At 37.3% G+C, this 13,765-nt stretch overlaps 1 protein-coding gene across 1 annotated transcript in view; it reads right to left on the reverse strand.

Annotated features, from left to right (window-relative positions):
- Window positions 1–413: 413 nt before the first annotated feature.
- ARL15 (ADP ribosylation factor like GTPase 15) overlaps window positions 414–13,765 on the reverse strand; it is a 379,382-nt gene continuing 366,030 nt past the window's right edge. The window contains exon 5 of the mRNA XM_015589826.2: window positions 414–3,138. Coding sequence (XP_015445312.1) covers window positions 2,986–3,138 — 153 coding nt within the window. The 3' untranslated portion in view covers window positions 414–2,985. The remainder of the gene's footprint in view (window positions 3,139–13,765) is intronic.

A 13,765-nucleotide genomic window follows, 5' to 3' on the forward strand; every position in this document is an offset into this window, starting at 1 on the left:
TGAGTCACTTAAAAATATTTACTTATTTCCTAAGGGCATCAATCACCATTGAATGAAATAGTTCACTGCACCCAATAGCCACTCTTAGAAAGTTGCTTTTACAGCAAATATAAAATGATGCCTTGATTGAAGGAAGACGCTTTATATTAATATCTTGACTCTCTGCTCACTCATTTTGAAGGAATAGCTCCAATGAAAATGAAGTTTTGCTGAAGACAGACCAACTGGAAAAGATACTTGCTTTTTCTGTGTTTTAAGGTTTTCACAGTGGCTTCAAAGGAAATGCGAATTAATCATTTGTTTTGACTGAAGAGCAGCAGAACTTATTTTGAAGACTTAAGCAGGCACCACAAATGTAAACAGAAATCTGGGACTCCCAAATGCTAAAGCTGAAAGGAGTCAGTCTGAAAACATCAATTCTACTCAGCGTTTATTTTCATTTGAAGATAGTGGCAATCATATATAAATCACGGACAATACGAGTTCTTGCCTGGCAACTAACTGTCCACATGAATCTGTTAATCTTTAGGTATAGATACAGTATTTTTTTAATAGAAAGACAGGGCAATATGGCAGTTAATTAGCAACTGATGCTGTAAACTACAGTAGATACAAAGTTTTGTCATATAAATTAATTGCCATTACAAAAAGGCAACTGCTTTAGCTAAGAAGATATAAAAACTGGTAACTTCCATAAATATAACAAGAAGCTAAGTGAAGAAATACATAACAGACTGTTTCTCTTATATAATATTTGAATATGCAACCTAAGACACCTGTGGCACTTTACATAAAAGTAGGAACACGACATACACGCAACACCCACCATCCACCATCCACCCGCACATGCCCGTCCAAGCCCCCACCCCTCCCCCCATGTGGATTTCCAAAACATGGCAAATTCTAGGGTTACAAGGACAGGATGCCGCACACGGAAGCAGCAAGACGGCAAGCTCCGAACTGCTAGACAAAGAAGGAGCCTTATTGACAGTTGTAAAGCATTAGGCGTCAGACAGAAACTTGTCAAAAACAGCTGTTGTTGGGTACTGATTGATAATGTTTTCATTCTGACGGCTGAGACACTGCAGACAGTCGTGGGTCTGAGAAGAAGCCCATCACTGGCGCACACATGAACACACACACACAGACAACGGGAAGTCATTTAACAGATGGCTTAGGAGCACTCAGCCACAGTATCTTAAAAAGACAACATTCTACATTTAATGAACTTGCAGAGAAAGCAATGCCTAATAATCATTTATTTTTCATAGAAGATGAGCACAACAGGACAAAATAAAAACAGGAATTGTGTAACTGGTCATTGGAATAAAAGTTTTGTGCTGCTCACAGATTTTACACAGTATAAAAATATTCAAAGATGCTGGAGATAAAATTGAATATGAATCATTTTTGATCCATTCAATTAAAAAAAAAAGCTTAAAGACGTATTCGATGTTTCAAAGGTAATGATTTCATTAAAATCTGCCTACAAGATTGAACCACAAAAGCTATAGTTAAATGACATATCTTCTGAAGAATGACAAGGTATTATTTCATCACCCTGTAATACAGTGTGAGTCCGTGGTATTTGAGAACTGATCTATGCTACCTAAAAATTACAAACGTATTTTTATTGCTCAGGTGAAGGAGCAGTTTTCTATCATTTGGCCACTTAGTATTTTAAGTGGTTAAAAATCTGCAAAATGTGCCAAAGAGTATTTCAACCATAAACCTCAATATCCACAGATTATTCCTGATTTAGAAAAGGTCAAAGGCTCCAAACTTTAGTAAAACTATACATTTATCTCTATGTAATTTTATCGTTTAACTTAAATGAAAAACAAATTTCATTCCAAAGACTGACTCTGGGCCCTAAAATTACTTATTTGCTATAGCCCTAGCATATCTTAAGGGCACACTGAAACCCCTGAAAATAGAGGTTTATAATAGAAATACTGATAGACCTTTCATTACTAGATAGAGACATTACAGACTCCATTAAACTAACGTTAGCACTTAATGAAATACAGATAATTCCATCTTTCTTATCTTTGTCAAATCCATGCCAGTTTAAACTCTAGCCAGTATGAACTATACTTATTTGGCAGCTTAAAAAATTTTTATCTATTATTTTAAAAATTCTTTTCTCTATTTGAATCAGACACTTAAGATTTTTAGAAAAAGATACCTGCATTATGTTGCAGCTTAACTTTATGCAGGATAATCTTTCCATTAAAAAATATCTGAGGACTTGATGAAATAGTAATCAGTGATACAAGCATTGTGCCTAAATTTCCTCTAAGTCTTCTCAGAAACTAAAATAATGTCTTTGTTCTTAAAAGAGGGGAGGGAGTGAGACTCGGATGTAATGAAGAAAACATGCATCTTGTCTTTAAGTTCTTCAAAGTTAATTTTACTATGGCAGGATATTCCTTTCTTGTAAGGTGATTAATTGAAGTTTTTGGTGCTCATTTTTCTCCCATAATCTATAAGGCCAGAATACAAAAAAAAAAAAAAAATCTAAAAAATAAGATAAAGTAAAATAAAACCCCAAAGAGATCTTGAAAATGATATACATATTCTGGGAAGCCCCAGTCATGCAACACCCTACCCCAAACCCAGGGAAAATGAATCAAGGTTCTGAGTCTCCTTGAGTCCTTCATCAGGGATCTGATTTCTGTGAACCATGAATTCCATCCATTTTAGCAGAGTATAGAGGAAACACTTAGAACAACAGAAGGAAGAGACATGCGGTGAAGATAATTAGTGGTAAACAGAGAATAAATTCTCTCAGTAGTGTGTACTTGACGTTAATGCCGATGATAATTCACCAATATTCACTTTAACAGAGAGATGAGAGTCTGAGATAACTAGAGGAAAATAGATACTGAAGCCATTATAGTCTTGATACCAAACTAAAATTAAAATGAGAAACTAACATGATAGGTTCAAGGCCTTTTGGGAACCCATTTTCTCTGCCAGATTTCACATTCTTACAGCTTCATGGTCTTTCTCTTCTAACAAATTTATCAGCTGAGAGAAGCTGTCTTTCAGTGCATCCATGTCATCCAGTGAGCAGGGCTGCAGAATCCAGCGTTTTCCACGTGCAAGTGGTTCAAGTTCAAAGTATTTTTTGACCTTAAGGGGGACAGAGGAGATAAATATGTTATTAATTATATCAGAACCTTTCTCATAGCAAAAATTTGGGGAGTGATGAAGTAGGAGGGTTTCAAGAAGAACGTACATGAACTGTGATGCCTATGACCTCCCCAACCACGGCTGTGGTTATAATGTGGATTATATGTTGTGACTGTGGGGGTCCAAAACGAGCCACCCCAAGATGTGCCTCAGTGGTATGCGAAAGGCAAGATTAGCTTCTCGCTCAAGAGAAACTTCTGCCCCACCACCTGCTCCCAACTACCAGGAAGAATGTGAATTAGAGGTCCTGCCCAAAAGAGATTACCAGAGATAACTTCTTTTGACCTATCTATAGGGTAAGACAAACCTCTATTTACTAAATGTCTGCTCTTCTTATCATCCTGCAATGACCTTTTGAAGCCCCCAAAGCACCTTACCTCATCCCCAGCTCAGGCTGTCATATATCTCAATCCCTCTATCTCTGAACCTCTCACGTATGTGGGGTCTGACTCTCGTGTTTGTTGGGTTCCCATGTACTTGATATTAAATTTGATTTTCTCTTGTCAATTGGCCTCCTGTTGATTGAATTATTCAGCTAGCCAAAAGAACCAGGTGAGGGAAAAGGGAATTTCCTCCCTTCCCCATGTGACCCAGGAGTGTTTTCTTTTGGGGTGAATGACTTGCTTGCAAGTCACCATTCCATCCATTCACTTAATGGCGTGGAGGGTCTGATAAAGTCTAAGAAAGAATTATATGTATTATGGCACAGAGTGAAACACACTGCAGACACCAAAAAAGATTCAATTGAATTAAAATAACTCTAGCAGAGCAGCTTTTGCTACATCACCTTGCTAATTTATTAAATTAGTGCCAACACATAGCATGTAATCTATCAGTTACTCAAATCTCAATAATTTTGACTATCAAATATAAATGAAACAAAAAATATAATTTAAGTAATCTTTTCTCTCAGTCCCTTAAATTTCTAGTATGTATTTCTGAGACCCAGGAAAGTGGGTTTTTAGGAAAGAGGATAAAAACTGAGTGTATGTATATGTTTACATAAACTTGTATAAATATATATGCATTACGTAAAATTTTCTAGCTTTTTTTCTTCCTAATCCTGAATTTTCAAGTAGGGAAAAATCAAGATCCTAGGACTGGTATGTGGAGTGGAGTACTTTCTATCTTAAATACCTGTTCGATTAATAACCAGTCACAAGTCTCTCAGTGTATCAGCTAGGATACTAATAGCATCTAGGGTTATTAACTCTTGACTTTGAATAAATATCAAATTGTCATGACTTCCAAAAGTACGAATGATCTCCTCTCAAAGGCTACGGTAAAGTACAAAGTTTATAAAACCACACTCACACACACATTATCATCATCATCATCATCACACTAGAACAGTATATTTATAGCCCAGCAAGGTTTACATAACATAAAATACAGTCAGTATCAATGTCAGAAGCAGCACTGTTCGGACATTCTTTGTCAATAAATCCCATGTGCCTTGGAAAATGCCAAGGTCTTAGCTTAGTCAATTCCTGGCCCAGAAAAAAAAGTATCCCAATCTTATACCATTCCTAAATGTGGTTTTATTTTGCCTTTATTATCGCAAGCACCAGACCAGTGTTAACAGCAGAGATTAACCACTCCAAGTGGCATTAATATGTGTGTACATTTTTTATACGAGCAAGAAAATATAAACAATACTAAAATGTTATGCTAATTTAGGAGCCATAAATATGCTAACATGATCTAGTGTGTCGCAAAAGTCCTTGGATAGATGTCTGTAAATTTGTAATAAATACTACTACTAAAAAAAAAAAAAAAAAAAAAATCTCAAGAATAGAAGGATTCTCATTCATTTTGATTCTGAAGAGTAACGAAAATCTCATTTACAGATCACAAAATAAGTATATGACTTCAGAACAATTTTTGCCGTAGGTATTTTACAAATTATGTTAAGAGGATTCTCCCTTATGGAAAATGTAAACTCCATTCTTTCAGTTTCTTTTCTTTAGGGCACTGAAAACAACCTCCAAGAGAATCTGAAATTGCTTGTATAACAACCAGCACCAGGGACCAACCCTGACCCACCTAAGAAGGACTTGCCAGGCAGCAGACGAAGCAAGCCATCGCCCGGCCAGCAAGGGAAGAGAAGAGTTGGCAGGGGCGATAGGATGGGGATGGTGGGGTGGGGTGGTGGTGGTGGTGGTGGTGGTGGTGGTGGGCTAGAGTGGGGGAACGTTTAAGTCTACAGCTAGGAGGAGTTGGCTGCTATAAGGAGTTTAAAATCAGAGATGTTAGTCTTGCTTCTCCCACAAAGTGAGGCTTCAAATTGCACCGATAAGCTCTAATGGGGACCCCTGCGCTCACAATGCTGTCCAGTATTTGATCAATAATGCCTCCCATCAATATGGGGCATCCAAAATCTGGTACATGAAGGAAGCTGTACCCTTGCTACATTTTATAATCTCAAATTTAAAAGAACAACATTCTGTGGATTGCTAATTACTGGGAAGAGGACTGGTAGCAAGAAATTCACTAATAATAAAGAAAAAGATAAACGCAGGAAGTGTATATTACTAACAATACTTCCTCCAAATGGTTCATTTAAAAAAGTCATAGACTTGATCCTGGTAGCACATTAAAAGCTAATTTGAAAGCAATGTTAGATTTAACTAATCACTAAATATAATTTGAGATATTTTGCATACAAACCAGACACACAAAAAAAACCAGTAAGGATTTTAGCTACCCATTAGGTTGGTTTCCAGGCAACTGAAAATATAGTCTATCATGTAGGCACACTTGGAAGATAATAAAGATAGGTAGTTATGTTTCAGAAGTTGTTCTTGCTTAATATTAAACATGAGAAGGAAATGGAAGCTTCGATTACAGTGTGGTCAACAGATAAAGAAGCCTACTGGTGTTAAGCTGACAATATGGCTGGGTAACCTGAGATTTTCAGATCTGTAACCTAAGTGGGCATCTAACCCTGCCACATTCACCCTACCAGTATCCAAAGGATTCCATACCACTCTACATTTCTAATATCAACTTTAAAACAAGTTTGCCATTCGGTGATATTCAAGTACAGTGAGTGACTGTGTTTGTCCCTGGAACATAGCTTTTCATTACCCAGAGTTTCATGTTTCTGAAAACAAAGAATATACTACATGAGAGGAGAAAATGAAAACTTATTGCTCTGACTCGAACTTTTTCCTTTAGGATAACATTTTTTTTTTTTGCACAATGTTTTATGTTTTATGTTTTTTATATAGGATAACATTTCAACTTAGTTTTCTTATATTAAGCCAAACTTCAAATTTTACCTCCCTTGTATTATTACATTGAAAATTACAGTTCAATTATTACATTGAAAATTACATTTGACTTGTCCACCATTGCTTTCTTTTGTCCTTCTATGTGCTGGGGTATAATTTTTAAAAATGTAACTAACATAAATCATATGCTTACATATGATATTATTTTTAAGGTTTAAAAAACTGCCTATGATGTGAGGATCTATTTTTCATGATGAGTATGATTTTTAAAGGTTATTTTCTTATCAAGATGAAGAATTTTTTTAAATAACTCAAGAGAAAATGAACCTCAGTCTTTTAAATAGTTTATCAGCTGCTTAAATGTCATGGTTAACTGGAAACTGCTGGAATAGAGATAGTGATTGTTTCACATTGGCTTCTAGAGACGGCACTTGGGGGAATGACATCAGAATTCAGCTGCCTGGCAACCTGTGGTCATTTAGCTATTTTCGGGAGAGCCACAGAGAGTGGGAATTTGTTAGTGGCCCTGTGTCCACCCTAGAGATAGGAAAACAAAGCCACTATAAGTAGCCAACCTATTTTAGCTATGTCATCAGACCCCTTCTTCACTCATGCAACCTGGTGTGATATGCATTACTGCATCCCATTATTCACACATTGCCTTTACTGTAAAGTGCTAATTTAACAGGAAACAAATCAGCACCATCTCATTGCAGCTAATGTTTGTAGCAGCTGTTAAACCTGTGAGACATTACGTAGCACAGGAGACCCACTCATTGGGTAGATGTCCTTTATGTTTCCTTGAGCAGACAAATAATAAAACAATACTTTCCTACTTACAGGACCTCTAATGGAGTGGTAATGATACTCGTTGATTTCCCTATCTTGCCCAAATTTCACATTGAAAAATTTTATTTTCAATTCTTTCGGACGCGTTGTGACTAAATTTCTAGAAGTCACATAAATCGTTTCTGAGCTGCAATAATATCTTTCCTTTCTAAAAACCTGCAAACCTCATTTTAATTATAACAATAAGTTGCTTGTTTTTCCCATTTTGTTATTAAACCATGTAAGTAGTGTGTGCCCAGAGCTGGCCTTGTTTTCCTTTAAACACTCTGGGGAACTGGAGGATAGAACAGTCCAGAAGGGATTACTTAGTGTTTTTACGTGACATAGGGTTAAGTTCTAAGCTCAAATTTATAAACAATACTTTGACCCACATGAATGTGTGGTAAGACATTAAAAAGAGTTAGGGTGTGTGAGTTCTTTACTACACGGGATTGTGTTGTGCATCCTAGAATATGTCACTCCTAGTTCTAGTGAACTCAATGCCATTAGCACCAACCAGTCACTGCTATAACTAGAAATGCCCCTCCCATGTTTAGACTATCACCTGGCGTGGTCCTGCTCCCATCGACACAGCCATTTCTTGCCCTCGTCTAGGGCTATAAGATTATTTTTCCATACACATTCACCACTGGAGATAAAAAGCTGGATATCTGCTCTGTCCATTCTTCCCTTGATCCCATCTACACACAACACAGATTCCCTCTGCAAAAAACCTGGCAGATTATAATGGACCCCTCTTAAGCTTGAGGGTGGTTGTGGTGGGGTCGGGATCAGTATAAGGAGCTTCAGAAACTTGCATCCTGTAAGTAGGCTTCCCATAACTTCATTCATTCAACCACTACTTCGTGACTGAGCATGCGAACACAGCATGAGTGTGCTTTAACGAGCCACCTGTACGAGCATTCCATTTGCCAATATACGGGATTCCACTGATTAGAGCAGCATACTGTAAAACAGAAAACAGAAACAACAGCCTGACAAGGGGATTGTCCTCATCATTTCTATTATAAGATTTTAAGTTTTCCCACCCCACCCCAGATTTTTAGTGACCATAATAAACTGTTGAATGCTGCACAGTTTATTAAAGGCTTTTTCACTCACTTCTAGTGCTCTGACTGTACTTCAAGGGGGAGAAAAGCAATTGATACAAATAAAGAGGGATATGATTATCTTGAATAATTCTGAACTCGTGTAAGTCAATTTGATAAGCAGTATCTCAGTAGAAGTCTGTTAATAAAGGCATGTTCTTCCTTCATCTCTAGAAAAGGAATCAGGTCTCACAGATTCTAGGTTGACAACTTCAGCTCCTTCAAACCGACAGTGATAGGTCAGCCGCTCAGACAGATGGTAGAGACTGCAGGGCGAGGATTGTAAAGAAAATACAGAAAGTCAGGAAAGAGAGTGGCAGGTGAGGGTTTTTACCAGAAAGCTGATGAATGAAGCGAGAGCACAACTCAGTTAACTATCTTGAACCCAGTGCTGTCATGATGGTTTTCTTGTAATTTTCAATGTGTCCACTGCATAATTTGTATTTTTCACAAAACTATATGAATGATGTTTTTTGAGACAGGTTCATACTGGTTTTGAACTCTTTGGTAAAAGTATGGTCTGGATGATAAATTCACCTCAGGGCACCACTTAAGAGGATGCTAAGACAGCCTGAATGGACTCTGGAATTCTGTAGGATATTGCTCATGACTGTTAAAAAGAGACAGGACTTTGCTCATCTACACCCTAGGTCCTTTTAATCACTATAGCAGATGTAATGCTGATTGTGTGCTTTCTCTTTTGAATTCCAGGTACAAAGGTGTCAAATCCTACAAGTCATGAAATTGGCCACAGTTTGGAGTATTTACACCATGAAAATCTACAAGTGCAACAAACCAGGACTTTTTCTTTCTAGAGAGTTGGTTGTTGAATGCTTACCAGCATACCACTGAGTATATACATCTTGTATGTATGTTTGTGAGGGGGCCCTCCATCTTTGCTGTGTTAATTGCAGCTCATGGGACAGACTTTAGTAACCTTCACCAAAGTCAGAGAGAACTTTGCCCACACCGTGGCTCTAGGACGGGGTCTGGAGATAAAGTGGCAGGGCATCATTAAGATTCTTCGGAGTGCATTCTTGGCAGCTTGTTCAAAGAAAGGTTAGTCTAGAGAGAGCATTGCCAGCTGTTGCCTTTTCATTGGACTGCTTGTGGGATTTTGAAATCCTTAGAAAGGTACTAAATATGTCATTAAAGGCAGGAATAAAAAAAAAAATACAAGTAAAACCAATTTGCCATAGTTCCAACAATATTACAACACGGACTAGATACTTTTTCTTTTTACTAAGTACTAATAGGGACCAGAAAATGACAACTTGATGTTAACCAATGACACAATATGATTTTGGGAGTGTATATTTATAATGGATGATTGCTTTCAAGAACACTAGGGGTAACATAAAAGTGTAGTTCTGATAAGATGGTTTCTTTCTTAAGCAAAATGTAGCCTGCCTGACCTTGAAATAATTAAAAACCAGACTAATGACTACAGGTTATGACCTGCGATTGAGCCTTGTCCTTATTAGAAGTCTTCCTGTCTAGGCAGTAACCTCTGATGTGTATAGAATGTTCTATGTTGTGACAATAATTGTATAGAAACCCAGTCTTCCACTGCACAGGAGAGCCCAGAGAGCCAAATAAAATGATCCCATTTGCTTTGGTGGTACAACCTAGGGTCCGAAAAGCAATCCTATTTTTGCTTAATCTGCTAACCTAGAAGTATAGAACAAACTACATCTATTTTCTCTTTTTGATATATCTAGGGGAGGGGAGCTGTTTTATTCTATCCAAGCAGCTTGCTTATCAGACAATCACTGGGAGAGGGACAGATTAGGTATGGACACTTCCTGTATTCAGGGACCAAGGAAAAATACCCAGTATTCCTTTATCTGCACCCTCTTTTCCTCTAGTTGTTCTATCTGGCCTGCTGCAGCTTGGAGTGATTCCTGCATGCAGGCCTTTGCTCCAACTCTTGAGTCTGCCCCAAGGCCCCTCCATCCACAGGTGGAAAGGATCAACCTATAAATTTATTGTATATTAAGTCTCAGCTGATATCCTCCCCTCGTCTCAAGGGGAAGCCCTACTGTTACAGAAGATCCTTAAAAGTAGAACTGACCTTAGTCACATTACCCATGGTTGGTTGCCTCCTTAGCACCCCGGATGCTATAAATTGCCTGTAAATAATGTTTTACTGGAACACAGCCATGCTTATTCACTTATCTATGGCTGCATGCATGCTACAATGGCAAAGCTGAGTTACGAACACAGAGACAGTATGTACCACAAAGCCTAGAACATTTACTGTTTGGCTCTTTATAGGAAAAAAAAAATTGACAAGCCCTGGCCTAACGTATTATACGGCTCCTTGCTTTGTCCAGGAGGGGCACAAGGAGGGCCTGGGAGGTGCCTGGGCAGCTGGCTTTCTGGGCCTCAGTGTGACTTCACTTGTCAACCCTTTGCTTCCCCACTTTGGCTCACACTTTAGGGGGACAAAGAAGTTGGCTTTTCCAGTCTGGCCAGGCTCCATTTATGATTTCAGATGCTCTGGATTGTACTCCAACAGGCAGAAGGGTCATCTCTCAGCAAAGCTGTATTTTTTTCCTCTCTGTTCACCCTGGGTTCTTTCACGTGGAAACTTTCTAAAGGCTAAAAGAACTAGCCAGGGTCACTGCGTGACCTGTCAGTCTGAGGTTTTTGGTGTTCTTAAGAATGGCTTTTAGTGCACAGCAATACTAATTATTGTTATTTTGAGTTTTAAAAAGGAATATACAATTCATTAAATTTATAATATATGAAATCTACTTTCATCTGAAGTGATTATAATCAACTTAAAATCTTAACATTCGATTTATACATCTGGTAAATCTTGACAATACTTTCAGGAGGCTGAATACTTTTTAGGTCCACTTATAAATTTAATTAACCACTCTTAAATGTCTCAAAACTCCATTTATAAATTTAATATATTCAACTTCCTTTTAAAGCATTTAGACCATCTAATAATCAAAACATTCTCAAATAGTTAAGATTCTCCTCCTCCTCCTCCTCCTCCTCCTCCTCTTCTTCTTCTTCCAATAAGAATTCTTAAAAATTTCTTCCATTAAATTTATAAATTCAATGACTTTCAAGTTCTGGTACATTCTATTCTAATACTATTCATAAGCTTAACTGCAATCTCATACCTTTTTACATAGAAGGCCAATTCTGAAATCACTTACACATTTTAAATTCAATTGTGTCTGGCTTCTTTCACTTAGCATAGTATTTTCAAGGTTCACCATGTTGTGGCATGTATCAGAACTTCATTCCTTTTTATAGCTGAATAACATTACATTATATGCATATGTCACATTTTATTTATCCATGTTCATCAGTTGATGGACATCTGGGCTGTTTCTAGTTTTTGCCTATTATAAATTCAGTTACAATGAGCCATTACTTTCTCCTTATAACAGGCATTAGAAATAATTACTGTATAAATAAATGGGTTAGGACATCAAGACTCAGTGGGGCTTAAGCATCGCCACAAGTCTGTGGTGAACTCCATTTTCACCCAGATTCACTAGGATTACACAGATTTGGATGAATACTCTCAAAGTTTTTCATATGTATGAGTCCTCAGTTCCTTGAGGGCATAGACAATAAAACATTATTTTGTATTGTCCAATGTACCCAGTACAATGCCAGACATAAAGAGGATACTCACTTATTTAATTTTAAACAAATTTAAAGGGCCGAAATGATAATGAAAAGGGAAACAAAATCTGTACTATATTTCATCCCGTATTAAAATGTAGGTAAAGGAATGAAACTGAATATCAGAGATAAGTTACCACTCTTCACAATTAATCGGGTCAAGGTTTCATGCAGGAGGTGGGATTTCATGGACAGTTTCAAAACTGTAGGTATAGTCTAATTGGTTTAAACTCTATTATACATATGCCTACAGGCAACTATAACGAATTATTTTGCAAACAGATAAGTAAACAACCTATCATGGAAAATAGAACCATTCCAGAAATCTCAAGACCCATGGGACACTTATGTTGTGAGCTATTCCTTTAATCTGTGTCCAAACAAAGCACCTAATTCTTATTTCAGAGAATGGAAAGCACTGACATATGCAAAAAGAGAAGCATCGGTACACTTGTCTTTGCATGCAGGTGCAGGCATCGGATTTTTCAACAACATCAATAACACAGTCATTAATTACAGAGGCAGCCAGCTTTCAACAACACACCATTTGCTTTTTCTCTTCTCTTCTTCCTTTCTATAATCATTTCTATTCCACTCTTTCAAAAGAGCATTCAGTTTTTGGTAATGACCACGTTAAGTGGGTTATACTTGATTCCGTATCTTCCATGTTTGGAATTAGTATTCAGTTATGATTTACCTTTATTTCGAGAAAGCAAATGTAAGTAGAAATCTATCTATAAAAAACTTTTCCTGGCAATAGAAAATGGTCGTTTAAAAAGCTCTACCTATATATTTGAGAGCTAGTCAAGTATGTACTAGACAGAAGAATTAATGAGTGAAAGTCCCAAACACATCAGAGACAACCAATTAGCTTGTCTGAAACACAGGCTTGTAAAGCTATCAGTAACTTATAAAACGGTCTGCTACACACGAGTAAAATGTTGTTTAAATGGCTTGCTTAACTAGATGCATTCACCATGAAATTGATTCTTTTAATGTTATTTTTTTAACTTAATATTCATTAATTGGGCATACTGAAATGTCTGGGTAGGTGGGAGGGTGGGTAGATATCCTGGTATTGTAAAGTGCAGGTTGAAGATATAAATTCCATATCTTATGGATTTAAGAGGTATTGGGGGAAAAAATCTCATCAATTACTAACAATTACTGCCTCAGTAATTGAAATGGATCAACACAATTAGGTTATTCCTCCTCTGCCTTGCTAAATAAATGTTTAGGTTGGGATTGGTAGATGTACTCTGAGAACCCTCCAATCTGAGAATTTATGCCTTTGTGTTACAGAACTGCACTGGTTTTCACCACAGCCTGTGATTCTGCAAAATGGCATGAGAGAAAGAAGACCCTGAGTCTGGTATTTTTCAAATCCAACATTTGCCTTAGAGTGAACAACACATTTCATCCCCAAAGGCAGACTTTACTAAAAACGTTGAGGTAACTTGATGTTAGCTGGCACATGAACAACAATCACTATACTATTTCATATTTTGAATTTTCTTAAGAAACTACTGTATATTTTAAAATCGGTTTTTGGTCATGCCTCATATACAGGGTTTTCTGTTATACGAGGCTCTATACCACAAATACACTTCAATCAATTTCTGTCTGATCAGACAACTGGGAGAACATGCTTTGATTTTGTCGGGTGTAATTCTTATCCCCGCTTATTCAATATTGGTACCCATAACGCACTTTGCTCAACCACTATCGGTTGGCCAACTC

This window comes from Pteropus alecto, unplaced genomic scaffold, assembly GCF_000325575.1.
Source record: "Pteropus alecto unplaced genomic scaffold, ASM32557v1 scaffold73, whole genome shotgun sequence".
Classification (NCBI taxonomy): Eukaryota; Metazoa; Chordata; class Mammalia; order Chiroptera; family Pteropodidae; genus Pteropus; species Pteropus alecto.